Here is a 27,516-nt window from a genome sequence, read left to right on the forward strand (position 1 = left end):
CCCTCTGCTCCCACGGGCTCCCGCAGCCGATGTATGGCTGAGCTGTGGCCAAAGGCTTCCCCTCTAGGTCAGCCTCCCCTGGAGATTTAAACTGCATGTGTTTAAAATGCGCATACCTACCTCAAACCTAACAAAATACCCCTTCCGTCTGAATTTTCCCTTGTGTTCACATCACAGCAGTGTAGGAAAATAAATAGGAGTGCTAATCTATCCTACGGTTTCCCGAACAAGGGCTCCGGGCAGGGGTTTGTGAGTGGATTTGACAGATGTACGAGCAGATGGTGAGGGACACTCCCTGAGAGCAGCCGATTCCCAGGCCTCCATGTCCAAAAAAATATCTTTCCACGGATAATGTGATTTTCAGAGGGAAGAAATCCAGTGCTCACGTCTCACACCAAAACTTCTCGGTCATTTCTTGAACGCGCAGGGGTTGTGTGAAAACGCCTGTCTTCAGAAAAGTGCTGGTGGTGACGATACACCACGGGGCTCAACCTGACCCTTGCAAAACCCGAATTTGCAGCCTGACAGCTCCGTCTCCCAAACTCCTCCACCGCTGCATGGCTACAACGGGCAGCCGAATCAGGATCACCTCGTGTTTGCGTTGGGTGTGACATACGATTCTGTGATTCTATATTAGGCCTCTTTTGCCTCTGCCAGAATGTGCTGTGCAAAATAACATATCCTGCGAAGTATCCGTTTAACGCATGCATTTCTGTACAGCCCACGCATTGAAATACATCATGCCAGAGCAGGGCTGATGCCTTGCTAAATGTCTGCGAGCGCCTGGTGAACCCATATACTGAACACGGTGGTATGAAACGGAGCCGACAGACCTGTTTTGAGGCTAGTGATTTGGTGCAAAAAGGTGCTTTTCTGATCAAATGGGGTGGGAGCTGGGAGAAGTGGGTTTTGTGATTTATCCTACCACTGCCAGCATGTTTTTAGCAGCAAATTAGCCTCAGCTGCCCAGTTTTTATGGGGGAAATCCATGTCAGACCCTGCTGCTGTCTTGCTGGGATCTCTCAGTCTCCCCATACTGCCTTTCTCTGCCTGGTGAATTTATCTTTTGTACGTTTAATCACGCCATGGTGGGACAGGACCCTTTCGGCCCATGTTCCGCACAGCTCCAGAGGCAGTGGAGCTCCCCTTCACCCCATCAGCCCACCATGTTGGAACCCTTGGCCAGGTGTTTTGGGGCAGCATGAAGCCAGGGGTCCTGCTGCCAGCCCAGCCTCTGGGGTACCAGGAGCGGACAGGACACGGGGCTGCGTTAACAAGAAATAGCCCAAAAAGTTTTAGGAAAGCTCAGAGCAAGAAAGGGGGTTTGGGGCTCCCATGGGGGGGGGCTCCCGAGGAGAAGTTTGGTGGGAGCTGGCCCAGGGAAGGGGGTGAGAGGAGGAACAAAAGGAGATGGCTTCCCTCAAAGCCAGCCCCCAGCTCGGCAGCAAAAGCATCTGTGTCCCACCGGGAGGCACCGGCCCGAGAAGCCGGGGAGGAAATGCGGCTGTCCGCCGGGGAGCTCGCCGCGGGACCGGTGCCCCTGGGGGGTGCTCTGAGGCGGCGGGGCTGGCGCAGTCGCGCCGCGGGGCCGGCAGGCAGCCTGAGGGGGCGAAACGTGCCGCAGGAAGCGCTGCCTCCCCCCGAGGACAAGTCTGGGGACTCCGCTGGGGGTGCGGAGTTGTTGTCGGGTTGTTTTGGTTGTAGTGCGGTTTTTAAAGGGTCCCCAGCCGGGGAAGACCCTCCCGCCCCTCAACTCTTCCCCCCTCACCGCCGGGTGACTGAAATGAGGTAAGGGGCGGCTTCAGCACTGGGGAGGCGGGCGGCGAAAGGGGTGGGGGATGCATCTTTCCCCCGAAAAGGGGGGTTAATGCGGGGGGGGGGGGAGAGGCCGTCCTGGAGGGGCAGAGCTGCCGGGCACCTCCCGGGAGGACGAGGCGGGGAGCGGTAGCACCGAGGAAGCAGAGCGGGCGGGGGGAGGCCGCAACCTCCCGCCCCGGGAGAGGGGGGCTGCCGCGGTTCGAAGCGGCTCTAACATGGATGGGGGAGGTAATAGAGGGAGGGCCGGCGCTGGGGGTGGGGAACCGCCCCGAGGTGGCCTGAGGGAGGCACGGCGACGGCGGGGCGCTCGCCTCGGCCCGGCGGCGGGGGTGGAGGGGAGCCCTTCCCTCCTCCCCGCAGGGCGGAGGCGGCGGCGGCGGCGGCGGCGGGGGGGATCCCGCGCTCGGCGCTGGCTCCGACCCCCTCCCCGGCGGGAGGAGGTGTCCCCTCCCCAGAGGGTGAGTGCGGGATCGTCCCGCTACAAACGAGCCCCGCGCCTCTACCCGGGGCCGTGCCCGGGCCGGTGAGTGAGTGCCGAGGGCGGAGATGCCGGGGGCCGAGGGAAGGCGGCAGCCCGGGGCGGGGAGGGCTGGGGGCCGCAGAGGTGAACTCGCGGCGGCCGGGGGAGGGGGCAGGCGGCCCCTCGGGGCGTTGGGGGCCGCCTGAGGCTGGGCTTCCCTCTCTAGGAGGCGTCGTCTCTTCTGCGTGCCCCAAGTTAACCTTGAAATTGCTTAAAAAGAAGCAGCGTGCCGGCAGCCTCAGAGCAGGGCATCAGGTCACGGTGCCACCGTCGACCAGGCTGGGTCCTGTTTAAGGGGCTGGACGTACCTCTGTCCATGGAGAAGGCGCACCGGTGAGCGGGTGGTTGAAGGGCTATCTTCCACTGTAGGGCTTCGGTTTCTGTGGAGAAAGGGGCACTCGATGGCTTCAGCACACCCTGACTGAGAAAGGGATGTATCCATGGGGGAGATGAAATGATTTAACGTGGCCTCCTCTTCCTCCTTTGTGTCCCTGTGCAGCAGTCTGCACTACCCTGATGATTTTTCGGAGTTGAGGTAATGGCTGAAGTTGGTCAGTGGGAGACGTCTGGAGGCCCAGAACACGGTCTGGGGGTTGCACAGTGCCTATGATCTGACCCGCAGCCTCTGTCTTGGCTGAGACCGACAGGATGGGGAACAGTGGCTCAGCCGTGAAGGTCTGCACTGATCACCAAGGAGGCATCAACTGGCTGAGCCTAAGCCCAGATGGGCAGCGCCTGCTAACCGGTAGCGAGGATGGCACTGCACGGCTCTGGAGCACTGCCGACAGCCAGTGCCATGGCCACTTCCAAGGTACAATAGCTTATTTTCGCCTAGTTTTTGAGTCTAAAGCATGGTACAGGCCATACAGCATGTTCTGGTCTCTCTCAGTCCCTGCAGCCTGCTGGGCAGCCAAAATCATGCTTGTTTTGTTTTGTGGGGCTTTTTTTGAACATTGATTACAGGCATGTTAAGCCGAAGCTGTTTCAACTCAAAAAAGGTTACCAGCGCTACTGAATGCATGGATCCTTTTATCTCAGGGTGTGGAACGTAGCAGTCATTTAACTTAGTTTCTTTCTTGAAGCCCTCAGTTTTATACCCTGATGAAATATTGACTTTTTGTTATTGTCTCGCTTTTTTTTTTTTGTCCTTTTAATTATCTCATTTTCCAGACAATCTTTATTTAGAACCTTTTGACCCAGAAGTATGGAAAGTAACCCTACTAAATAGGCTATTTTTCCCCACATTTGACACACAGAAATGTTAATTGCTGGGCTTTTTGAATTGATTTTGCATTTTAAACAAAATTTAATATCCTTAGACTAGCATCTCAATAATTAAAAAGGAAAAACTCTATAGAAAGTACAGTCGTGCAGGAGTCAGATGTGGACTAAAGATTTTCATATTCTCGCTCACTCATGTTCTTTTAACACAGAAAAAAAAAAGCTTTTAAATTTGGAAATTCCAATCCTTTTTTCTTCCAAAGAAGAAATCACATTGCTGTGATATTTTGTTGCTGTTTGTTTGCTTGCTTGTTTTTAAGTATGAAGTATTGTCTTTTTTTCCCACATCCTGCCATGGTTTTAGGTCCTGGAAAATTCACTGCATTTGTTTTAGGCTTAGAAATCCCTTTAAACCACTAATTAACTTTTAACTAGAAAGAGAAATATACTGGATAATATTCAGAATCTGGCCTATGTACTGCTCATGGTTGGGGTAAACTCTAAATAAAGTTGTCTAGATGGTTTGGGAACTGTCAGTCGAATCAGATAAGTGTGTGTATTTTATGTTTATGCATGCACACAATTCCTGTGTATATTTGTATCGTACAAGCTATAATTACTGATAAACCTGTATCTATAGCACAGTTTCAAGCTTCCTCCACAGCATAACTAACTGACTTCTGTGGTGGCTGCTTTTGACCAGACCATCACCAGACCTTGTCTGCCACAGGGGGTTTTGGCATCCTTTGTATGGCTCAAGTATTACTGATAGTTAAAATCTGACTGACAGTGCCGTAACCAAGATGCTTTTTTGATCTTCTCAGAGCAGGATTACATGATGCTGCGAGAAGAATGCTGGTAGTTGAAACCTGTCCCATTTAAGCTGCTTTGCAAAAAGTTTTTACAAAAATGTGAGGATGGGTATAGTTTTTCTTGTAGCCCTGGTGATCTGTTTAATTTTTGACATCTGGTGAATTTGCTTAAGAGGAAACAAGATGTGTGTTTGTAAGGTGGGTTCTGGTTCACTTTTGAACTACAGGAGTTGTAATAAAATCTGTTTTTTTTGCTGTCAGTGAAATGAAGTGTTTTACTGGGCAGTGTGCTTTTCCTCAGTTTTTTTACCACCTCTTTATTCTACAACATGATTCTGTTTTTCTAATATCTTTGTCCATCTGTCTCTCTTCTAGTCACATTTGTCCTTCTTATATTTTTTCTATTCTCCTCAAAGAATAGTGGTATTTAAATCATGGTATGGCCCACCAGCTTCAACCAAAGTCTGGGGTGCTCTCGTGATAGTTACTTCAGAGGAAACAGTTCTAATCTTGAAAGCTTATAGTCTAAATAATTAAAACAGGAGAGTGCGAGACTATACCATCCCAACAATGAGATCCTAGACAAAGCTGGGACTTGAATTCTAAGGTGATTTTTAAATGCGGTGCATTTAATGATAGAATAGAAAAATGATACATCTTGCTAAGCAACAACAAAAGCTTAAGGTTGTAATATTATTTTTTGCTAGCATTGCCCTGGTTTTCAGCACAAAATCTTTAGAGTAGCAGTTGTGCCTATTTTTATTATAATTGTAGAATCCCAACATACGCTGAATGCTGTATAAATAACTATACTCTTATTCTTTCTTTCTGTGTCATTTTCCGTAAAGGTATACTGATATTTTGATAATTGTGAGTTTTATTAATGTTATTAGTCATAATTGGGAAAGTATTGGCTGACTTTTTACCAGATATGTTTTTTGTTTGTGTTTCATTCTGCTTGGACAATGAAACTAAACTTACTGGTAAGTCTCATGTCGCTTCCTTTTTTTTCATAATTTCATGCTTTAATTTAGGGCTGTTTGTATCCTGACAATCAATGGGCTGGGTCGAAATGCAGCCTTTTTTTCCTGACTTCAGAAGAAGGAAGCAGAGGCATTTCTTTATTAAAAAAATAAGCCAATTTTTTACTGGCGTTAAACTTCAATAGTCTGAGTTTTATAATACAGGTGTTAATTTAGCTCGTTATGTTTTTATACTGTTCAATCTACCTGATGAGTGGAACCGTACCGTTTTGCTCTTTCACTTAATCCCTATATCAATGAAGCAGAGTTTTCTGCTGTTAATTAAAAATGTTGTATTTTATACAGGTCCTTAAATGTGAAGAACATGCTGGTGCACTTAAAATTAGAGTTTTGTCTGTTTGTTGTATTTTTCTTTTAGCTAAGGTGCAGAGCTGGACTAGTCTGTCCTGCTTGCATTTAATGCTAGCTTGCATTAAATCCTGATTGAATTTATTTCCTTTGTTATTCCTAGGACATGAAAGTTACATCACCTTTTGCCACTTAGAAAATGAGGCTGCCTTCACGTGTAGTGCAGATCATACCATTCGAAAGTGGGATGTGGTGACAGGTCAGTGCCTGGCCATTTACCGAGGACACACATCAATTGTTAACAGGTTGGTTCCGTGGAGTTCTTCCCTTGTGTTCCTGTAATCAATTACTGCATATATTGTCATTTTACTGCAATTCTCCATTACTACACTAATAAAATGGGTTGTGTAAACCTTTGAGTTCATGCTACACGTGTTCTGTGCTGTAATGATTAGTTTTCCTAGCAACAGTGCTGACACATCCATAGACAGCAGATAGGAGAGAAATGAAAGGCACACAGCAGGGGAATTGAATCCAGGGCTAGGAATGAAATTCCAGAAGAAATTATTCAATTGATAACAGATGCTTCTGATAAATAGGTTTAAAAACATCACGTCAAGCCTTCGTGTCAGTAAGAGGGATAAAGTCAGGGCTTTTTCTGGAATTACTATTCCTGTTTATGCAAATGAAGTTTGATATTAAAGTGATGGTGTGTGACTGATTGGCCTGTCAATTTAAAGTGCCTCTTAATAGTTGAACTGGATTTAATTAATGACAAATAGAGCAAAGATTGGTGGTGTTTTTTTTTTTTTACATTTCTTTTTTGGTGGATGGGTGGGTTTTTTTTTTGTTCCTTACTAAACTCAAAACACATACGATGTGTAGCTAGATTCTGTAAATAGTTAGGAAGGCTGGCTCTGTCTGTATTTTGGCACTGGCTTGATTTTTGCTTGAATCAGCAAATGGGAAATGTGTTCTCTATTCATATGACTTTGTTGCCGGTTTGAAAGGTTCCAGAGGACCAAACTCAGCTGACAAAGATGACAGGTTATGATAGTCTCTGTCTCTGGTTTGGAAATACGAACTGTAGAGATTTTTCTGTTATATGTTTGTGCAGCTACAACTCATTATTTTGGAGGCCCAGTAAGTTGAATTCTTGAGCTGTAATCTCTGATTTGCTCTTCAGTTATGTAATAAGTTGGGTGCTCTTACTCTACCTTTTTTGAGCTCCTGGGCTAAGTGTAATTAGGTGTATATTTTTTCCTGCACTCACTCTGTTTGATGATGGAAAGATGAATATCTTTGCACACTGTCGGTTACAGTTCAGGTTCCTGGAATGTAATTTTTTTATTTTTATTTTAATTCCTAGCTATTTGAATAGGTCAGTTTATAAATATTTATTTTTAAAGAAATACTGATAAATAATTATCAAGAATGAGTTCTTGTTTTTTTATTAAAAAACCACAACAAACTCTTAGCTAGTATATGTAACTTATGTACATAATAGTGCTGCTGGAAATGATTTTTAGAAAAACACAAATGCCCAAAGTTACAATGCTATAGCGTAAAAATGTCTGCATCAATGTACCTAAATAAGGGGTCTCAATTTGAAAAGTGGAAACAGGGAAGTGTTTGGTTTTTTTTAAAAAAAAAAAAAACAAACCAAAAAAGTTTATAAATAATGTGTATTAAACAGTGACACTGAATTGGGGTTATATATGTTATGTTCATGCTACTGTTTCTAACTTCTGGGTGCTTGGCATTGACATTGTGACCAAAAATGGTTATGTAAAAAGCATGATACTGTTCATACACACACTTTATTTTTTGCAGGATCCTGGTTGCCAAAGACTATCTCTTCAGTGGCTCCTATGACAGGACAGCCCGCTGTTGGAGTGTGGACAAGGAGAAACAAATCCAGGAATTCCGGGGCCATCGGAACTGTGTCCTGACTCTAGCTCACTATTCCTCCAGGGATGTTCTTGAAGAAGAGGAGGAGGAAGAGGAGGAGGAGGAGAAAGTGAGCAGAGACCTCCTGGTGACAGGTAGCACAGACTGCACTGTTAAGGTCTGGTGGGTGTCCAGTGGGCGCTGTTACCAGACTCTGCTGGGACACACTGGGGCTGTCTTATGCCTTATACTTGACGCACCAAACAGGGAGCTGTTTTCTGGCAGCACGGATTATACCATTCGAACATGGAATATTGTCACTGGTGAGCAGTTGAAAGTGTTCAAAGAGCATCAAGGATCAGTAATTTGCTTAGAGGTAAGAACAGAAACTTCTTCAAGATCTGTTCGAAGGGCGTATCCGTATCCTAACTCACGGGGTCTCAGTTGTCTTGTCATTCATAAAGAAGTTCTTCCAAGACAGGTTATAAATGGTAAGCTTAAACATTCATGTAATAACAAAATGATAGTGCTCTGTGATCTTGAGACAAATCCTCTTTCCCGAAAACACTTTCTGATGTCCTTTGGCTTCTAGAAGCTATCGTGGTTTAACTTCTAGCTCAGTATCTATTTAAAACCTCCTAGGTCTTGAAACTCATGAGTAGGTTTGCTGGGAGGACTGTTCATCTGAGTAGGATTGCGTACACAGCATCACCAGACTTTGAAGAAAAATAACCTGAGCAAGTAAACAGACAAATGGTCAAATAACTTGAAAAGGGGAGGGGAAAACAAATTCAGAGTAAAGCAGATAACCCCAAAACAAACAAAAGCCAACCCAAAATTGTGGGCAAAATAGAAAAGTATAAAGTTGAAAGAAATCCTGCTTTAAAAACCACACAGACATAATTTGAGAAAAGAAAGGGAGAAAGAGATGGCCAAGACAAGAAAATGGGCAAGGAAAATGGAAAAGAGAAGTAGAGCATGGGGGAGAGAAATCAGGAAATGATGGAGAGAGGGGGAAAAAATTTAATGTGACCTGAAAAACTATACCCTGTTTTTCTGTTTGCGGTATTTTTCTGATGAATGCTGCCAGGTTTGTTCATGTTGCAGAGGAGAGATGAGGTTAGACAGATGAAGGAAAAGGGGAACTATCGCACAAGCACTTGCCCTGTATGCTCCATTATCCACCAGAAAATGCTAGTGGTATATTTAAAGAAGGTATATGATGGTCTGTAACTTAGTTTCAGGTCAGCAAACCTTCAGTGTTTATAAACATATGTGTCTGGCTGAAATTAATGGCAATAGTTTTTTCTCACTATTCTCCTTGTTTGTGTTTGTTGCTCTAAGTGCTTTTCCTATACAGAGGCTACAGTATATATTTTCAATAGCTGTTTAATAAATGTTGCCTTTGTTTCTAAAGAAGGTGGTCACAGCTGACACTAGCAGACTGGAAACCTGATGGTACTGAAGGAATTCTGTTTTCCTTCGGTTTTAGAAAGGAGAAAATACCACACAAAGTCATGTTGCCCTGGAGTAATGTTTGTCTTGCTTGGGTAAATTCTCGGTGTTAAAGCTTGTTTTTATGATATTGTGGTAATGTATTTTGAGGATGCTCAAGTAAATCTGTTGCTCTTCTTAGTGTCACGCTATGTTTTGTTGTTTAATTGTAACCCTTCTCCAAGGCACAGATTGGCAACGAGAGCTTGCTTTAATTTAATTGGGTTCTTGCTAAAATTGTTACACAAAACTGGCTTGACTCTCTCCTAGAAGCCTGGGAAATTCAATTAGACTCTTTGAATGCTCAAGAAAGAGCAACGCTTCTCCGTTTGTGAGCACAGTGTTAAAACAATGGTTTTAAACAAACAGAACTTCTTGTAGGGGAGAAAAGCAAAACCAATACATCTATTTGGAAAACCTGAACAATTCAAAGTACACAAGACTTCTGCTGCCAAGACTGTGTTGGCAACAGTCCTGGCCAAATCTTCTTCTAGCTGTGAGTAACTGGTAGCCCCTCATTTCTCTCATCACCAGTTGATATTTGAGGCTAGAAGAGTCCAGCTGAGGTACATACTGCCCCCACAGAGAGCATTTAGTTTCTAGGCCTCTAAAACTTATCCCAGCTTAAGCAGTCACTGTACTGCTGTTGAATAGCTTTAGGCTGTCGATCTTTCCTAATTCCTCCCTCTTCCTTAGTGGGTTCAACACTAGCCCTTCTGTTCCACTTGGCTGCCTCTCAGCACAGCCCACATGGTATTTTCATTCTTTTAGAAAGGGGTCAATCACCAGAATCCATACAAAGATGTTACAACATAAGGGAAACTTCCTGAATAGAGGTGTTTATTTTTTTAATTTTTGTTTTCTTCTGAAAAAGCTCTTGGAGCCTTTTTTGCCTAGGGCTTCTTAGTGACAGTGTTGCAATCTGTGGCAGTGAGTTGGGATAGTATTTTTCAAACTGTGGGTCAGGAAGGATTGGGAGGTAGTTGTGAGTTGTTGCTCACAGCAGCCAGCAGACAGTTTTAATTGTTGACAATAGTTCATTTTCTTCAAGGCAGAAGTGAGCTGCTAATGACACCAGATTTTCACTCACCTGTCCTGGAGGACCTGAGCTGGTACCAGCAATTATAGGTAGTTACCTGTTCTCTGGGTGGTATAACGCTTGTGTGGAGAGAATAAAGGGGAAAAAAGACTTATTTTCATTTTATTTATTCAAATAAAGATCCCTAAGGGAGGGTGACCTTTCAAAAAGTTTGAGAAATGCTCAGTGTGATCTCTTATCCTGGACACAGATCAGGAAAAATTTGGATATTGAGACCGTATTTTCCCCAGCTTTAAAAAGTATTGTTATTAACGGGAATGCCCCAGGATGTTCTGAATTGCTGCAAATTAGGTCTGGGCTGTTCTAGTTGTCTCCCATTACTTTCCAGTAAATACCAATAGTGTTGTAGCAGTGAATGGAAATTCCTGGAGCTTCTTGAAGGAGCCTTTCTGGATAGATGTCCATAAAGCACACCCATGTTTTCCACCTTGCTTCCTGCAGTGCTGGCATATGAAAAGCAGCGGGGTGATGCCACAGGCATGTTTGGATTTTGAATGTCCTCAGTTGCTCTGAGATCGTTTAGGTGGTGTTGCCAGCTAGCATTAGTTAAAGGAGCTGAAAACAGCTCTAATCTAGCATGGCAGAATGGAAGGCGATGGTGAGCTTTTAGCTTTCCCTTTTCCCCTGTCCTTGGTGGTCCTGGACAGCGGAGTGAAGAGGGTGAGCTGCTCAGACATTCCCCAGGGCTTGCCCTGCTGTCTTGGGCTCAGTCTGTTGAAGGTGATTTTCCAGCTGAACTGACTGCATGTGGTCTGCTGCCAAAGTAGTTCTGCTGCAGGTACCAGCTTATGCTAATGGTGCTCTTCTCTTCCTTCCGCTACCTAAAGTAAACTGACAAAAGTTTTGCCAGACAACTATCCGCAGTGGGAGTCGTGTGGGTGCTGGGTGCTTTGGCGGCCTTGGCTACTTCATTTTCATAGTCAGGCAAGGTAACTAGCAGTGGAGCAGCCAGAACTCCTCACTCTGTTTCTCCTGCAGTGCGTTGATAGCTTGGCAGGCAAGGGACGACAGCTGTTTTGAGTGCTCTTTCTTCATATAAGAGCCAATGATGAGATTTTATAGGGAGCGATGGGAAAAAGTAAGGGTGGGCTGAATGTAGTCGCACAGCTCATGCTAGTTCTTCCACTGAAAAATGTCAAGCCTGGCTAAAGATCAGTATTTGCAATTAATAATCAAATATGCATTTTCACTAACGTGACTGCCTGCAATAGGCTGAATAACCCTGACTTAAATATTTACTTGTGTATGTTTCTCTAAATGTCCCAAAGTAGCTTTGCAAAGTGTTCACAAGGATTGCTTTGTCCTTTGCTGATTGTTCTGCCTCTGAGTATTTATCAAAATTGTGCTGCCAAAAGCTGGCAGAGAGAAATGATCCAGCTTGGAATTTAGCTTGGATCCTATAGCAAACATTCTTGCAAGAAAACTTTCTTGCAAAAGGAGTTTGAAATGAACATGAGTGGGCAAGGACTTGCTTCTAGTTTTCCTGCAAAAGATCCTTTGTTTGGACCATTCCGTTTCCTTCTAAAGGTGACTAGAAGAAAAGAATGCTTTGAACAAAGCCATCGCCTGAACTCCATTTATATGCTTAACTATTGTGATCACAGGGACGTATTTTTTCCTTGTCACATCAATTAAGTGCATGTATTTTTTGTAATTTGTGTTTGTATTTGTTGTATAATTATCAGGTGATGAAGATGTGAATTAGAGGAATATGAATGTGCACAACACCTGTTGAAAAGAAACATGTTTCTAGGACCATTACTTTGCACTGCAGTGAAGAAGTTGAAAAAGGTTCTCTAACAGCCAGACCAGAGAGCTCATTCTAGATGGATTCTCAGGGAAAAAAACATTTTCTTGCCCACAGGGAGTTCGCTAGCTCATTAAAATGAATGTGGTTTGAATGGGATCCTGAAAGCCTAACTCGGCTGAAGGCTTACATAGTTGTAACTTGAGATTGGTTCAAAATGGTGACTTTTAACCAGCTGGCAGATTGTAGGAATACTGACCCCCACGTGAGGAATAAGTTGGCAATGGGAAATGTGGTTGCTGATGTGAACTCGTCAGGAAGTTCCTGGGAGCTGGTCCGAGTGCACTGACCTTCAGAAAGAGCATGCGTCCGAATCTGATTGGAGAGCCAGTTGCCTCTCCTTGGGTGAGGGTTAAATTGTGTCTTACAGCAAAAGGTAATTGGGAGAACAAAGTCCGTTCCTATAAGGTTGAAATACCTGCTAAACAGCTCTTTTGCAGATATTTTTGGCATTCATACAGGTGGAAATTATCTTAAGCTGCTGCATATATTCAGTTCAGCCAAGCTTGTGGAGCAATAGGGTTGTCTTGAGAGACCAACCCTAGATGTGATCATTTGGTTGTTTGGGGTTTTTTTTTGTGTTTTTTTTTTTTTTTTTTAATTCAAACTGTATTGTGTGTAGGGGCTACAGCCAAGGTCAGGGTTGTATAAAACTGGCAATTTTTAATAGTGAAACCTGTAATTACTTCAGCATTTACAACCTGTATTTTGCCACTGTTGTTACATTGCTACTCAAAGCAAGTCTGACTGAGCTTTTTCGTGGAATAGTACATCTACAGTACTTTGGCCGGAGGATTAAGACAAATATGCTTCGTTCATGTGTCTTGGTGTTTCGTCTGGTTCAAAGCAGTCAGAGTAATGAGAAAAGTTATCAATCCAGAATTACAGATATCAATGCAGTGATTTTTCTTCTGTCTGGCTGAGGCTTTAGAACCGGGCATCTGACTATCATCAGGTTTTAGTTCTTTTGAAGCTACTTGGGTTTGAAAAGTCCACTCAGCTCGTTAGTATCTGAGTTGCAAATGTGTTCTATGTTGGCTGCCCTGCTACAGGTGTCCTTGCCTTGCCATGCTTTTCCTTGTCAGGAGCTTTGTTGGGCAGTTAGCCAAAGTGAACAAAGCGCTCAAAAGCCAGCCAAGGAAAATACAGCTCTGAAAATATCACTGCTTTTCCAGGCACTTTCAGATTAGAATATGTAACTGTTTCTACTGATCCTTTTTAAACCAAGAGTTGACAGACTTGGGTATATCTGGAAAAATCTATTGAGTGAAATTTTACATCTTTCCCTTCTAAATCATGAGAAAATGAAATTCCCTAATAAGAACAGGACTGATGCCTAGGGAATTGGGTATGGGTTTGAAGACTTTAGGCTAGAAAAGCCCAGTAGTTGTAGACCTGGGGACCTAGCCCACAAGTATTTGCTGAAAATGACTGCCTCTGGATGCCCATACACAAAAATGGGTGCCAGTCTTGGCAGTGGGGAGGCTTAGCTCCCACCAAAGCTGCAGCATGATCTTGCATTTCAGTGAAGAAGTCAGTATACTTTGTCCATCTAGCTCCTGAGAGGGGACTGATCTGCTGAGAATCACATGTCAGTGGGGATATTTAACCAAAGGAACAGCAACTGTGGACACTTTCATTCGGGAATATGACAAGAAGGAGGGGAAGATACTGTTTTGCGCATTAGTCTAACAGAACTGGTGGGTCTGGATTCAATGGCTTCTGCAGGCTGAGGAGATTTGAACCCATTTGGAGAGTACCTTAACCACTGGATAGGAGAAGCCAAGCTGGTGTAAGGAGGTTAGCAAGACTCCTAAGAGAGCCAGCAGAAGGTGATCTAACTGGAAATCAGTGCTTTGGGCACCTGTCTGGAAGTGGGCAGGGGAACTGTGTTACAGTTCTTCTTTTTGGGGCTTTTTAGGTAGTCTTCAGTACAGTCATAACTTACGAAAAATGATACCAGGAGCCAAGGACCTGTGCTGCTGGCCAACCCTAGGACTTCCACTGCTTCCACAGCAAAGCTGACTTGTGCCCAGCCAGCACGAGGGCATTTGGACAGTGTGTCCAACCTCAGTGAGTTAGAGCCAAGGCTGCTGTGTGAGTTGTTGGGGCATAGCCACAGCCTTTGGATGCAAATGCTGAAAGAAGGCTCTGGAGTAAAAATACCGATCTGACGTGGGTCAGATTGGATTGGTGCCTCTGTCTTCCTCTCCTCAGACAGAATCCCATCTGGTTTTCATATATTCTCTTGACCAGTTTCAGGGATACTGTGCACTGTTGCTTGTCACAACTGCCCTGAAGCACATAGTGTTTCTTGTGTGATATACAAAGGGACAGTCGCAGCCTGGATCAGAATCAGGGCTGCACTCTGGGATTTGGGCAGTCAAAAGTTAGGATGCTATAAATTTCAAGTCCTTTTTTGGATGGACTTCAGTTGCATTATATCATGGTTCCCTATCTATAAAGTAGGGAAGGTATTTATTGTATATTACACAGTGTGTGGGGCCTGCTTCTAAGGTGCTTTGGCTCAGAGGAACAGTGTGTGATGATTATTGTTATTTTGATTAAATATAGATATCTTAAGTATTGTAGCTTAGGCTGGAATTGTAAACTAGACCTATCTTTAGTCAAGTGAAGGAGTCATCTCACCTAAATTGATGTAGATGGCTACAGCTGAGAAGGTTGTCCTTGTCAGGAAATAGCGAGTTTTAAGGCATGATCTGTTTTAGACATCTGCTTCAGGATGAGATGGATTGTGCCCTAGGCTGCAGTGACTATAAGGGGACTATCTTAGCTGTAGATATCTGCATCAATTTAGATAAGGTGAGGCTTGCATCATATCACTAAAGGCAGATCTGATTTGCAACTTCAACCTGAGCTGATAGCTCTTGATGGCTTTCTCCACTAATAGCTATTTCGTGCTCTGTGTTTTAAAAATACCATGGAAATGAGAGGCTGTGTGACAGTCAGAGCCTGTACTGCGTTTTGCTGTTGGCTGTGCTGCAGGCTTAGTCTGTGGCATCCAGTACATTGTTTAACCTGTTAGTATTTGTTTCCATGCAAGGCTGAGAATCCTTTGCTACTGTGCTCACCTGCTTAAACTGGTGAGGGGTGGGAAGGTGCATAAAAGTATGTCATGGGGCAGCCTGGGTGGCACAGAGGCTTTGAATTTAATGCAGATGGTTGGTGCTGGCCATCTCACCAGGTCTCTGACTGGGCATTGGAAGCTTCTATGGCTCTTACGATCCTGGTGCTATAAATTACCTGAGTAAGCCCACGTCATTTAACACATTTTTGTATCTAGCGAATTAGCAAATCTAGACAAGTTGCAGCTTTTCTGTTTCACTTCAGCATTTATACACCCACTTAAGTGTAGAAATGAAGCGGAGTGTTAATGTACCGTTAATGCAGAGTGCCATTTACCTACAGGAAGTTATAACATAGCATTTTCCCTTGTTCAGTGGGTGGGTTGATGCTGCTAGCAAGATATCTGAAAAATGAATGCAATGACTTGGCCAAGAACAATGCAGCAGGATCTCAACTCAAAGCATCCTCTGCCATTTAGCAGGTGCAACATGTCAATGCTCTTCATGCCCATTCAGGCCTGGAAATTAAAAGGCAGGTTACCTTCTTCAGGCTAACTGTATAGCTCTCAGTTTTTGTTAGTGCTGCTGGTCATTCCTTCTCTTTCCTCACTGAGATGTAGTGTTAATGCCATTGCTAAAACAGCTTAAAAGTAATAGGACGTGACATTTCAAAGTACTGCTGGCTTTAACAGTGGTATGTGTTTTACAAGCTCCTGATGTTTAGCTATGAAAACTGTCTCATGGGCCAAGTTCTGCTGGTAGGAAGTGTGGCATGCACTGTTCCAACTGGGCTGGTGGGAGCTGCGGCCAGTGATCATCTTGGTCTGCCTGCATACATTTCTTACATGGGTTAGCACAGTCCCATCACTGCGGTGCTTTGTACCTTAAAATACCTTTTGTTTCATGGTGCTGTAACACAGAGCAAATGGGGTTTTTTGCACAAAGCTCACTTATGTTGCCTTTTGGAAATGGGATGATTCGGTTTTGGAATCGGAGTGGAGATGGGGGAGCGTGAAAAACGTTCCAATCTTACAGATACAAAGAGTAGGGACCAAAGGGTTTAGGTGGTGGAAGAACCAGACCCTTAAAAGCGACCCAAGAGCAAGACCCATGTCGAGTTGATTTGTCATTTGTTCTGCAGTTTGTTTCCTGGAGATATCTGAGAAGCGTCAGGGGTTAGTGCTTTGCTGTCATTTGAACCTTCTAATCTCTGTATTTGGAGGGCAAACAAGGTGTCATTACTCCTTAAGCAAATTCTGTTTCTGTGCGGGGGGTCAGGGTTCTCCCTCCCGTTTCTCCATCCTTTTGATACAGAGATTGCTCCAAGTCCATGACACTGCTCTCAGGCTACAGCCTATGGATTGCTGTGAGAGCATCCGATGACTGACTGCCTTCACTACACTTGGCAGGTGTCGGGCCACTTCTCTGCTTGGGGGAGTATGCAGTCAGAGCTGACGTAAGGATGGCTGTTAAAACCTTTAGGTTTTTTTCACTAGACAGATACAGAATGCAAGATTTTTCTTTGCATGGTGGAGGGTTTTCCCTGCTGAGCTGCCAGGCTTTGGATAGTTTGTTACTGTGCACTGGCTAGTTTTATAGTCTTGCCGGGTCGGTTACTTTCTGTCTCAGTTTCCCAACTGTGCCATTCTGTTGTGTCTGTGTGGAATAAAACCCAACCTCCACCACTAGTGAGTTTACACAGCCGTGCAGGATGACTAGTGTAATGAGGCACTGTTCTTCTTTGGGATTTATAGGCACAGTTGCTCTAAGGACACAGCAGAAGACAACCTGATTAAAGATGTTGAAAAACCTGTGTGAGGATAGTTAATTATTTAATCATTTGATAACACAGTGTAAAAAGACTTGTGGAAATGCAGATACAAAACAGTTTCAAGGAAGAGGTAGTGTTTCCAAATATTGACCTTGTGCAGAGTAACCATGTTAAACCCTGGTTTATGTTGGTGGGATTTTATTTTTAATTTACTTTTTTTTGTTACTCAAAATTGTTCTGAAATTTTTGTTGTAATTAAAACTTACAATCTGGTAAGAGTTCTTGTCAAATATGCTTTGCAGAAACTGCACTGCAGGGTTTTTTTTTGAGGCTATATTAATGTAATTAATTATGGAAGTAGGGTTAGCATTGTTAAGCTCACTGAAATCCTGCCTGCTTGCACCAGCAGATGGGCTAAGTTTTTCATCTTCTGAAACACAGGAGCTGTTTTTAAGGCCCAGAAGTCAATGTGAGATGCGATCGCGAAGAATGCAAGGTTGGTTTTGCTCACCATCCCTCTGTTTCAATGTGTAGTTGTTGCTCTTTGTAACAGGCTGTTGAGTTGGAAACCGTGACTTCGTATGAGTCACTTCAGTGCAGTTCTCTCACTAATGTGCCTGGGAGACTATTGCTGATGTTTCTTTCTCTTCCCTTCAGCTAGTGAATCGGCACTTGTATTCAGGAAGCGCGGACAGGACAGTGAAGTGCTGGTTAGTAGACACTGGGGAGCGAATCCAAACGTACAAGGCTCACAAACACAGCGTTAGCACTTTGAAATACCACGCTGGGATCTGTAAGTTGCCTTTCCTATGTTCAGCAATCCCGTCTCCTTTTCGATGTTTGTCTTTGATCAAAGATTGTTAATAGAGAATGCTGTAATTTTGAAGGCTTGTGAAATTGTCACATTTTTTCAACTCCAGCATGTTTATGTTCACTATCAAACTCTGCTGTACTACTCCATGTGGGAAGCTTAGATCTTCCCTCCATTTTCCACCTCCCTTTTCTGGCAAATGAAGAGGCAGTTGCTTTATTTCTGTTAGCAAGGGAAGTGGCTTAAATCCTGAGCTGTCTGTGGGTTGTTTGTGTAGCCGTGGTTTAACCTCGCTAGTCTGATGTCTGTCAATCTGCTTCTGCTGCACACTCGGGGACAGCAAGTGCTGCTGCTGGGTATGGAGCCCGGTGCCTGCCTTTGCTACCTGGTAGGCACTGTGTAATGGACTGTCCTAAACCAGAATCGTATCTCAGATGCTCACTGCTTCTTTCTAAAAGTTAGGCTTCCTGTTCAGACTCCGACCATCTCCTAGACTCATTTTCCACAAGTTCTACCCCTTTATCTGTCCTCTTTCATGTATTTGTTCCCCAAAGCACCTTGCTGCAGTAGCCAAGTATCACTTGCCTTACGAATGCTTGGGACTCGGTTTCCCTACTTTCAGTACTCCTGTTAATAGCGGTGTCTTTACAGAACTGTCCGTTGTTGACATAACAGTATATGCTGACCATGAAGCCTTCCTCCCTAAATCCCCCCCTTTCCTTGTGCACATCATCTGTGCATTTCTGGGTTTGGGTAGCAAGACTGTGCCTCTGTTTTTTATCAGCCTGAACTTCTCTATGTGTCATCCTCGTCTTATTCTCTCGCTGATGTTAGACCTGACGTGCCTTCATTTGCTTCCCAAACAAGTACTTCTCTCCTTCAGGATAACCAGGATGGCAATGCCTGTCTTAAGCAAATCTAGAAATTTGCAAAGCTTTTCTGATTTGATTTCTGTACTTTAGCTATGAAACCAATGTGTAACACCAAATGAATGGCTGCTATTTGGGCCTTGACGTCTCTTCTGGCAGATCATCAGTGTGGTGGTGATGAGTGGCTGACAAATGCGAGATGGTACGCATTAGAAGAGAGTTGTACCTGCACAGGCAGATTACAGTTTAATGGCAGTTCTCTAGCGCCATGCTTGGCATGGCTGACTGACCACATTTATAACCCAGGAACTGAATTGATTTCTTAATTATGTTTGGAAACTTAACATGTAACCGAGCCCATACATAGGTTTTGATTTTAATCAGGAAACCTTTTTTTTTTGGTTTTCCTTTCAGCATTAGGCCCACAGCATTACTTTTCTTCATTAAAATAGTTAACCATAATTTACAGTTAATTTCATCTCTCCTCACTTATATCGCAGAACTACCCCGCTCTCCCCTACCTGCGGGTTATGATTTCTGCTGATTTCAGCTTTTGCAGTTGGGTAGAAGGCTGAAATGGAAGGGGAAAGGGTCTGAGCTTACACTGCACCCTGAAGTTATTACTGCTCAAAAATTTTAATCCAGGATGAACACTGGCAAACAAAATACTGATTGGTTTGTGTGTGTGTGTGTGTGTGTGTTTTTCCCCTTTTAATTAAAAAGAGACAAACCAAAACATTGAATTCATCAAGACTACCCAAAGGCGAGGTAACTGTGCTAAGCTGATATTGTCCTGATTCCGTGAGGAATCTTCATGTCTGAGTGGGAGATGGAGAGACCGTCTCCTTCATTAATGAGACCTCCAGAGCTGCATTTTTTTCAGTGTTGATCCTGCTTTTCGTGCAACCAGTGTAGACTTGACCAGACTCTCTAAAACCATTATAAACACAGTTAAGGCTCAAACAGAAGTTTCATTATCTGATGCCACCCCCATCAACTCTGCAGCTTTGTCTCTCTTCCCCCTCTACCACCCTGTCCCTGCCATACACATACATTATTTTTCCACAACAGTCTTTTTTTTCTTAAAATGCAGGCAATATTGGTGCATTTAGTCAGACCTGTGAAGAACATTCTGATAAGTGTGATACAAGTGTTCACAGAGTTATTTAAGATCTCATTTTAAATCGAATGCAAAAATACTAAAAGTGTCAAACAGGGAGAATTGAATTGGTCCACTTGAAGGGTAGAAAAATGTCATGGAAAAATATTAGGGACTTGTTTGAATCTAATTTAGACACATTCTAGTTCCTGAAAGAGAAAATTTCCTTTTAAAAATGAATTTATGTACTATGATTGTTTGCATTATAGTAATACATTGCAATTCAAACTGAAACAAAACTATTAGATAAGTAAGTAATCAAAGACATTTTCACTGGATACCAAATGTCGGAGCTAGTGTAGCTTAAAATTCTAGCTGTTCACCTGGGACAGATCAGTGTCATGTGTCCATTTTCTGTCTTTCAAAAATGTAGAGAAAATACTTCAATACAAGTGATGTTTGTTATGGTTTATGTCGCACTTGCACTAGCGCAAGAACATGGAAAGAATCTCGGCTGAGAAGTGGTAACTTTCTGTTCGAAGATGGTAATTCTGTTGCTTGCTGTCTGGTCAGTACCCAAAGGCTTGTTGCCCCAAAAAGTTTACGGTCTAAATAAGAATATATAGTAGAAGAATGAGTGGAAAAATATATGCATGTTTCCAAAATGGATTTATAGTGTACAGGGAGTCCAGGCTGATCTGAGAACTAAGCTTTAAATCATCAGAATGTGTTCCTAGTGGCTTTCCTCAGTCTGCTTGTGTAATTAATAGCATGGGGAATATTAAAGCTGGTTCTCAATCTAATTTTCTTAATGATATTATGTTGGCTATTTCTCTCCTACAGTATGTGCACAGTCATTTAAAATTTAATGTGGTTTGTATTTTTTCATGTTGCAGAACCTCCAAGGGAATGTTTAAAACCTGTTCTCCCTCCCAAGGGTCTATGAAATTTAAGTAAAAGACAAAAATGAATTGTTGATTTTTGTTGTTTGTTTCACAGGTGGTGTATATATAAGCATATATTTAAATACTAAATCTGGGTTAGATCAACAGTTCTGCTTTGAAACTCAGAGGTGCAAAGAGACTTCCTAAATCTAGAGTGACAGTTCAAAAGACATAAAAGATGACTGTCAAAAGCAAAATCCTGATAGCGATAGCTAAAGTAAACTGACAGCTGCATAGTGAAAACTGCTCTTAATTGGTTCCCACTCTCTACATGTGTGTAACAGTATTAAGTGATTTTCATTCACTGAAAAAAAAAAAAAATCTCTACCTCGTTCTGTTGTTACTCATTTGCAAAATGGGATGCAATGCTTTTTCAGGATTGTGTTGGCAATTGAATTTAATATAAATGACATATAAAGTGACATTGATTTTTCCACATCCAGATGTTTCTTGAAGGTGTACCCAGGAAGTACCCAACCTCCTGCTGTTTAATTTGAAATTGAAAAGCTGATGGCAGTAGGTAGCCTGTTCTCTCATCTCTTCTTGTAGTCCTGAATTTACTGCTGTGCTAATTTCTTCACCTCTCTTTAGGAATCCAGTGCCTGACTTCGCCCGAAAGATGGGTATCTGTTGTCTTCAGGCACTGCAGTTTTTGTAAAAATCCTCCCACGGTAGTGGCTTTTGCAAAGACCCGAAATACAGGGAGCAGTGAATATATTGCTTTTTGCAGTTCTGAAATATTTATCTCTAGATAAACTTGAGGAGTTTGGGTTAAGTGAAGGAAAGAGAGTGTTTATGAAGGCAGTTTGTAACCCTTAAAGCACACAAATGTGCTCCTTTTTGGGTATATTGCTAAGTATAAAAATCCAAATATTCACCACTGCCTTACAGTTTCTGGATGCAGCAATTCTGGGGATCTGATGTGAAGATCCTGAAGTGTTGTGAAATAGTTCTTCAAACATATTAAAGACACCTTAAGGAAACCTGATGAACAGTCAAAATCCCTGGTCATGCTTAATTTACTTAAAAAAAGACAAACCCCCAAACCCAAACACGCCCCCAACGCCACTCTTGTAGCACATGTACCCTATAGCACACAGAATACAAGAGTTATAGCCAAAACCCTCAGATAGCTCAGTGCCGTACTGAAATAGAGATTATGGCCTGGGCCTTGGATCACTTAAAGGCTCTACTGCTTGCAACGATCCTAAGCTACAGGATTTAGCTGAAGAAATCTACCACACTGAAAGAATTTAGAAAGCTTCTTTGTAAAGCTGCCTACACATGCCACTCACCCCTGAGGACAGAAGATTTAACTGTGGTATTTCGGCAATGACAGCTCTACCTACCAATAGTAAGCTTTTGTTGAAAACGGGGGGAAAATGGGTATGTTTTAATGAAGCTAAGGCCAAATTCCTATCTGCTGTTTGATGCTGCAGCAGAAGTGATGGAGATAGTGTAGTGAATGGAAATAGCTATGGTAAAACAAATGGAAGGCTTAGTGGAAATCCTTAAAACCAGACGTGAGATAAATTGCCTACTTAGAATTATTGAGGCATGTTTAGGCAGGGAAATACATGTGGAAGAGTAGAGAAGAAATAGGTATTTGAAGTGTGTGTGGAGTGAAATGCAGATGTAAGTAGGAACTTCAGGCTTAAGGCAGTTCAGTGTTTTGAAAAATATGCATGAAAACAAGCATGCTGGGATCAGCAAAATGAAAATGATCTGAACTTGCTATAACTGAGAAGAAAATCAAGCCTTGTTAAAAACAATACGTCATGCTCCTCTGCGAACTAGTTTTAGGTACATTTTTGAACTCGCGTGAACTGACCTTACATGGCTGCTCACGTCTGGCTGTGTGCTGTGTTGTGTGTTGCTTTGCAGTGTTCACGGGAAGCGGGGATGCCTGTGCAAGAGCTTTCAATTCCAAGAGCGGTGTCCTGCAGAAGATCTTTCGAGGACACAAGTTCATCATCAACTGCATCCAGGTCAGGGAGGAGTTTCTTTGCTGGGATTTCCTCACTTCCGATTGCTCCCTCGTTTGTTTTGTGGGAATTGGTGTGGCTGGCTGTTCTGTGTGTCTTGGATCAGATGTTGTTCTGGGATAAGACAAAATGTGGCAGACTTGAATATTCCTTATATAATTTTAGACAAACTCGATAATAATAAGGATAAGTGAAACCGCAGAACGAGACCCCAGAGACAGTCCGATGGCTGTGATGGGAGGTTTTTCAGGTCAAGCAACTGTAAGAAATGAGCTGGATATAACTGATCCTGTGTAGGGGCAGGAAATGGACTCGGGCCTTGTGAGACCCCTGCCATTACAAGATGCTGATGATAAGTGTTTGCAGTGCTCTAGTTCCTTTCTGCCTTATCCAAGCAGAATAATGTATAGCGTTATTCCCCAGTCTCCCCTGGGCATGGTATCCCTCAACAGTCTAGCAACTGCTTACCATCCTTCCTGACCTTAGGGAAGAGCTAGTGGTGATTTCCATGGGCTACCCTGTATATAAATGTTTATATAAAATATTGCAATCACAATCTATTCTTCTGAAGGTAGCAAGATGAAAAAGAAGCTCTGTATTGATGTCTGACCCACATCCTACCAGACAAAAGGAAGAGTCCCTGCTACTGGCTTAAAAAATTCCGAAGAGTTAATTAAGTCCCTGAAAAGTTGCTTGTGTTGTCTAGGCTCACGTGATACTGGTGTTTAAAAGGGGAGGAATTAGCAACGCTTGGTGGCAATGCAAAGATCGGTGTCGGGCAAGGAATCCTGGGGGGAAAGTTTGAATCCTTGGATGCTTTGTGCATTTAAGAATCCACATCTCCCTGCATCAGGATCTCAGTAAAAGCTGTATGCAGGATGAGGATTTTGATGAAGAATGTGAGACACTGTAAGTATTTCTAGCTGCCTGACAGTTTAAGGAAAAAATGAGATAAAATTCCTTTTGGAGTTGATCTCAAACATACAGAGTTGTAAATATGGTTGCCTTTTATATATTCTTCTGAATTAGCAAGTGGTTGGTTGGTTTTAAACTGCAAACTCTTGGGTATTGAGCGGTTGGTTGTGTAGCAGACAGTCACCCGGATGTCTTTGGGTGATAACTGATATAATCTCTCTGGGCAGCCCCAAGTATTGACAAGACTAAAGCTTGGCTTTATATTGTTTATTGTAATTTCATTTCCAAGCGTACAGGGCAAAAAATCCTGGGAAAAGAGAGGGCTGAAGAAGTGGCGACCTTAATTTGATCTTAAATGTGTTACTGAGGGATGGATGAGGGGCGAGGGGGCTGTGGTTGTGCAGTGCTTGAGCGATGCTTCATGCGGATGTAAGCCAGACTGCGGGTGGGATGCTCACTGTTGCGGCCGCCTCTGGAGGCTGCGAGCGCCTGTGGTGGGCAGAGTGACGCAGGAAGGGGAAGATGATGAAGACCGAAGGCTGGCTTCTAGGGCGGGGTGAGAACAAATGGCAACATTGCCAACAGCAGCAAATGTTTCAGTAGGGAAATGAAACTACAGGGGGGAATGAAGGGTAAACTACTGCAGGTTTGGAAGAACAACAAATTTTGAAGGAGGAATTGTAGCTATAACTTAATGTGAAGGAAGAAGGAAAGTGAAAAGGAAAGCATTCCTGAGCCCCCCACTACCCACTGATGCTGTTTTTGGTGCCTCTTTAAGCTTCACCTCCAAAACCAGCACAGAAATTCCCAGCTACAGTCTACTCTGACACCGAGTTTTGTTCCCCATTGCTTTTCTAGTGGGTTTAGGTTATAAATAACTCTAGCTGTTTATATTTTATGGCTCTGTGAAGTGGCTGAGAAATGAGTCCTGACTTGGTAATGTCTTGTCCCACTTCAGCAGCTTTTGTGATAATTTATACCGGCTCTTGCAATGAGCTATCAGGCCTTAAGTGTTAGGATCAAGCTGTGTTGGCTCTGATTTTTGACAGTTTGTGCCGATTCCAAGCTGTACGGTTTGGTATTAAATGTGACTCTGTTGTTGCAGATCCACAACGAATTGCTCTACACAGCTTCCCATGATGGCACACTAAGGATTTGGGACATCCGGGGAATATGCAAGAGAAACAAGCGGCGCTTGAAGAAGGAGAGGTCTGCCCAGGGCAGGAGCTCTCAGAAGGGAAGTCTGTCTCGTCTCTTCAACAATAAAGTCGGCTGTATGGTACAGCAAGAAAATGGGGAACACGAAGCCGTTGAACTAATGTGACTGTCTAGAACAGACTTTCCATCAGTGACCAAAGCTGAACCTTTTGTTTTCTGCACCACTGTGTCCATGTCAACCAGAACTTGGAAAGAGATGGGAAAGGGCTTCGTTCGGACCTCTTTTGCAGGAGCTGGGAATCTCTGTGCCTGGCAGGTGGAGTCAGGTCAGGTATTGTCACTGCGGATGATTCAGCTGAGCAGTACTGGGGTCAGAGGGACTGCAGCATGGTTCAGGTGATGTACCTCTGTGTGGGTAATTTAGAACTTTACTTACGACTGCTTGTTTTCAATTCCCTCTGGCACAGAGGCATTGCACGCTTCTGCCTGTCTGGTATCCAATGAGAAGTGTTTTCTCCTGTTGCTGTGGCCTGCTCCCATGCCCTCTCTTCAGCTGAATGCAGAGAGGAAAGGTGCCCTGCAGTTTGACTACAAATTACATTTTTACAGCTGACTGTTGGGTTGTTTTTTTCCTGATAAGACCAACTGATGCAGGATGCTACGGCTCAGCAGGAGGAGTTTAAAGCAGACTGGACACCTCTTGGGGAAGGTGGGAGGAGTAGGACAGAAATTACTTTTTTTTTTTTTTTTAGAAAAAAATCTAAACCTTTTGTACCAAGGTCAGCTGTTTGCCAAGGCACAGCAGTTCTCCTCCCAGCAACCTAGCAGGTCCTTTTTTTACCGTTTACGGTCTCACACTTCAGCCAAGGCAGCATGGGTGGCTTCACAAGTGTCCTGTGAGTGCTCCCAGCGCCCACTTCCCCCCAGACACGGCTCCCTGGATGGGGAGCTCCTGGTGGGTTCCTCTGTAGGCTTCATCTCCGTATGGCAGGGAGTGGAATCTGCGGTGGTGGCTGCACCACCTCTGGGCAGCCTGGCCGCTGCCTGACTGTCCTCATGGGGGAAAGGTTTTCCTTATATCTACTGGGAATGTCCAACTGGGATTTTTTTCAGGGGTGAGGAGAGTGAAACGGGAAGATTTGTTACCTTTCCTCCTTAGGGGGCTGTGTCTGGCCTTGGTTTGCTCGGTTGTTAGTAGCATCGGATAAGCAGTCACACCCAAGAGAATTTCTCCCCATCTTTTTCCAGGTTCATCCCTCTGATAACCACTGAGCCATGAACAAACAAAGGTTCTTGTATTTTTCTAGTTGCAGATATAACTCTTTGTAGAACCAGTACAAAAATATATAACCACATGTTTTTATTTTTATGGCTTTATTTATTCTGTACTACAGCAAGATAAAAATGCTGTAATCCTTTTTTAGAATGGACTAATAAACATGTGGCATCTACAGACAACTAACTGTCTATTTTTTATTTTCTTCTCATTTAGAGGGGATTTAGCTGCCTGTAGATGCAGTTGGGAAGGAATGGAATATGGAAAAAAAATGTGCTTTTGGAAAATGTGTACATATATTAAAAAATCCTAGCATATACTTTTGGAAACATTATTTTGGAAACATTTCCTGCCTTTCTGGCCCTGCTGGGTGCCATGGAGCTGTCCTGCCCCCCACCAGGCACAGGCCTGCCAGAGCTCAGTTTCCCTTCTCAGGGAAGGAGTGACCACCACAAACCAAAGCCCAGTCTTACGGGGAAGCGCTGGCTCAGTGCTCGCCATGGTGGCACTGAAGACCCTGTAACGCTGCGTCTGTCATTGCTGCTGTGTACCCTGCTTGCCTCTGCTGGGGAGCAGCTTTGTTAGCTCTTACGGGGCAGGTTCCTGCATCTGATTGATAGGAAACAGCATTTTAATTAGGTTAAATGCTTAGCAAGAGAAACTAATTTGGGAGCTCATCTGCATAGCATAGACTTAATTCCACTGTAAACCTCTCGGTCCTGTCGTCAGAGAAACATTTATGAGCTGGTGGCTCTTGGTTGCTGGGGCAATGGCTTGCTATGCAGCTCATTTTATTTGCATTTTGCTTATGAGGTCAACGCTAAGTAAGAGGCCTTCAGCAGAGATGGATGGAGTTGCACAGATGGTCTGGGCTGCACTTTCTGTTTAAAAACTTTGCCCACAGTGTTAGACATGAGAGCTTAGCAGCTGCACACAGAATTAGCAAATGGATTTAATAGACATAGATCTCGTAAAGAGTGGAACTGATGAGTCACTACCACTTCTGCATGCTGCTAAACATATCACAGTGTCTTCAAATACATGGTCAAAATTAACTTAAAACTTTTAGCCAATGCCTCCTGCCCTGCTGATCACTTAAGACTGCACACACAGTTACTCAGGGTAGCGCTGGCAGAATTACATCACTGAGGAATGGCTTCTCTGACTTCTCTGACAAGCACTGCATGTTATGATGCTAATTTTAAATTCCCCAAGGACAAACGTTCACTTCTTCAGTTTGTCACTGCCACTTTGCTATGCAAGCCACTTCAAAGAAGAGAAATACCACCTGTACAGCCCAGCACTGCCTTCAGGCTGGCATCCCATAATGCCAGCAGGCTTGGGAACCCCTCTAAGCTGAAGGAAGGACTAAATCTGTGCTTTCCCACCTACATCTTGTTAAAACTACATGCACCTCTTTGTATGTTTTTCTTATTTTCCATGCTTTTGTATGTTCTAGCTTTGCTTTGCATTAGTCGAGTGGTTCCTCAGTGCTCCCCTCCGGAGAAATGGGATGTTATGGTCGCTGGGGCTGGTTTTCCCCTCAGAAGCTTGTGTTACTGGCTTTAGAAACGCTTCAGCCTTCTGGGAGGTGATACAAAACCACTCAA

General features: G+C 43.7%; 1 protein-coding gene across 5 annotated transcripts; it reads left to right on the forward strand.

The window, feature by feature from the left end:
- Positions 1–1,442: 1,442 nt before the first annotated feature.
- Positions 1,443–26,088, forward strand: WDR86 (WD repeat domain 86). 5 transcript variants are annotated; one of them, XM_075746720.1, is made up of 7 exons: positions 1,443–1,788; positions 2,838–3,149; positions 5,866–6,007; positions 7,536–7,968; positions 17,507–17,642; positions 22,457–22,560; positions 24,578–26,088. In XM_075746720.1, the coding sequence occupies exons 2-7, from the start codon at positions 2,987–2,989 to the stop codon at positions 24,794–24,796; spliced, it is 1,197 nt and encodes a 398-aa protein (XP_075602835.1). In that variant the 5' UTR covers positions 1,443–1,788; positions 2,838–2,986; the 3' UTR covers positions 24,797–26,088. The 5 variants fall into 5 exon arrangements, with proteins under 5 accessions (XP_075602835.1, XP_075602838.1, XP_075602839.1 ...); XM_075746723.1 differs by lacking the exon at positions 1,443–1,788 and adding an exon at positions 1,924–2,046; XM_075746724.1 differs by lacking the exon at positions 1,443–1,788 and adding an exon at positions 1,972–2,046 and having other exon boundaries at positions 2,841–3,149.
- Positions 26,089–27,516: the final 1,428 nt, after the last annotated feature.

Source organism: Balearica regulorum, chromosome 2 (genome assembly GCF_011004875.1).
Source record: "Balearica regulorum gibbericeps isolate bBalReg1 chromosome 2, bBalReg1.pri, whole genome shotgun sequence".
In the NCBI taxonomy this organism is placed as follows: domain Eukaryota; kingdom Metazoa; phylum Chordata; class Aves; order Gruiformes; family Gruidae; genus Balearica; species Balearica regulorum.

Excerpts from the sequence above, each read along its gene's own strand:
- WDR86 (XM_075746720.1), top strand. The coding sequence starts at position 2,987 with ATGGGGAACAGTGGCTCAGCCGTGAAGGTCTGCACTGATCACCAAGGA. Across the intron at positions 17,643-22,456 it reads GAAATACCACGCTGGGATCT|TGTTCACGGGAAGCGGGGAT; the intron begins GTAAGTTGCCTT and ends GTTGCTTTGCAG. Across the intron at positions 22,561-24,577 it reads TCATCATCAACTGCATCCAG|ATCCACAACGAATTGCTCTA; the intron begins GTCAGGGAGGAG and ends CTGTTGTTGCAG.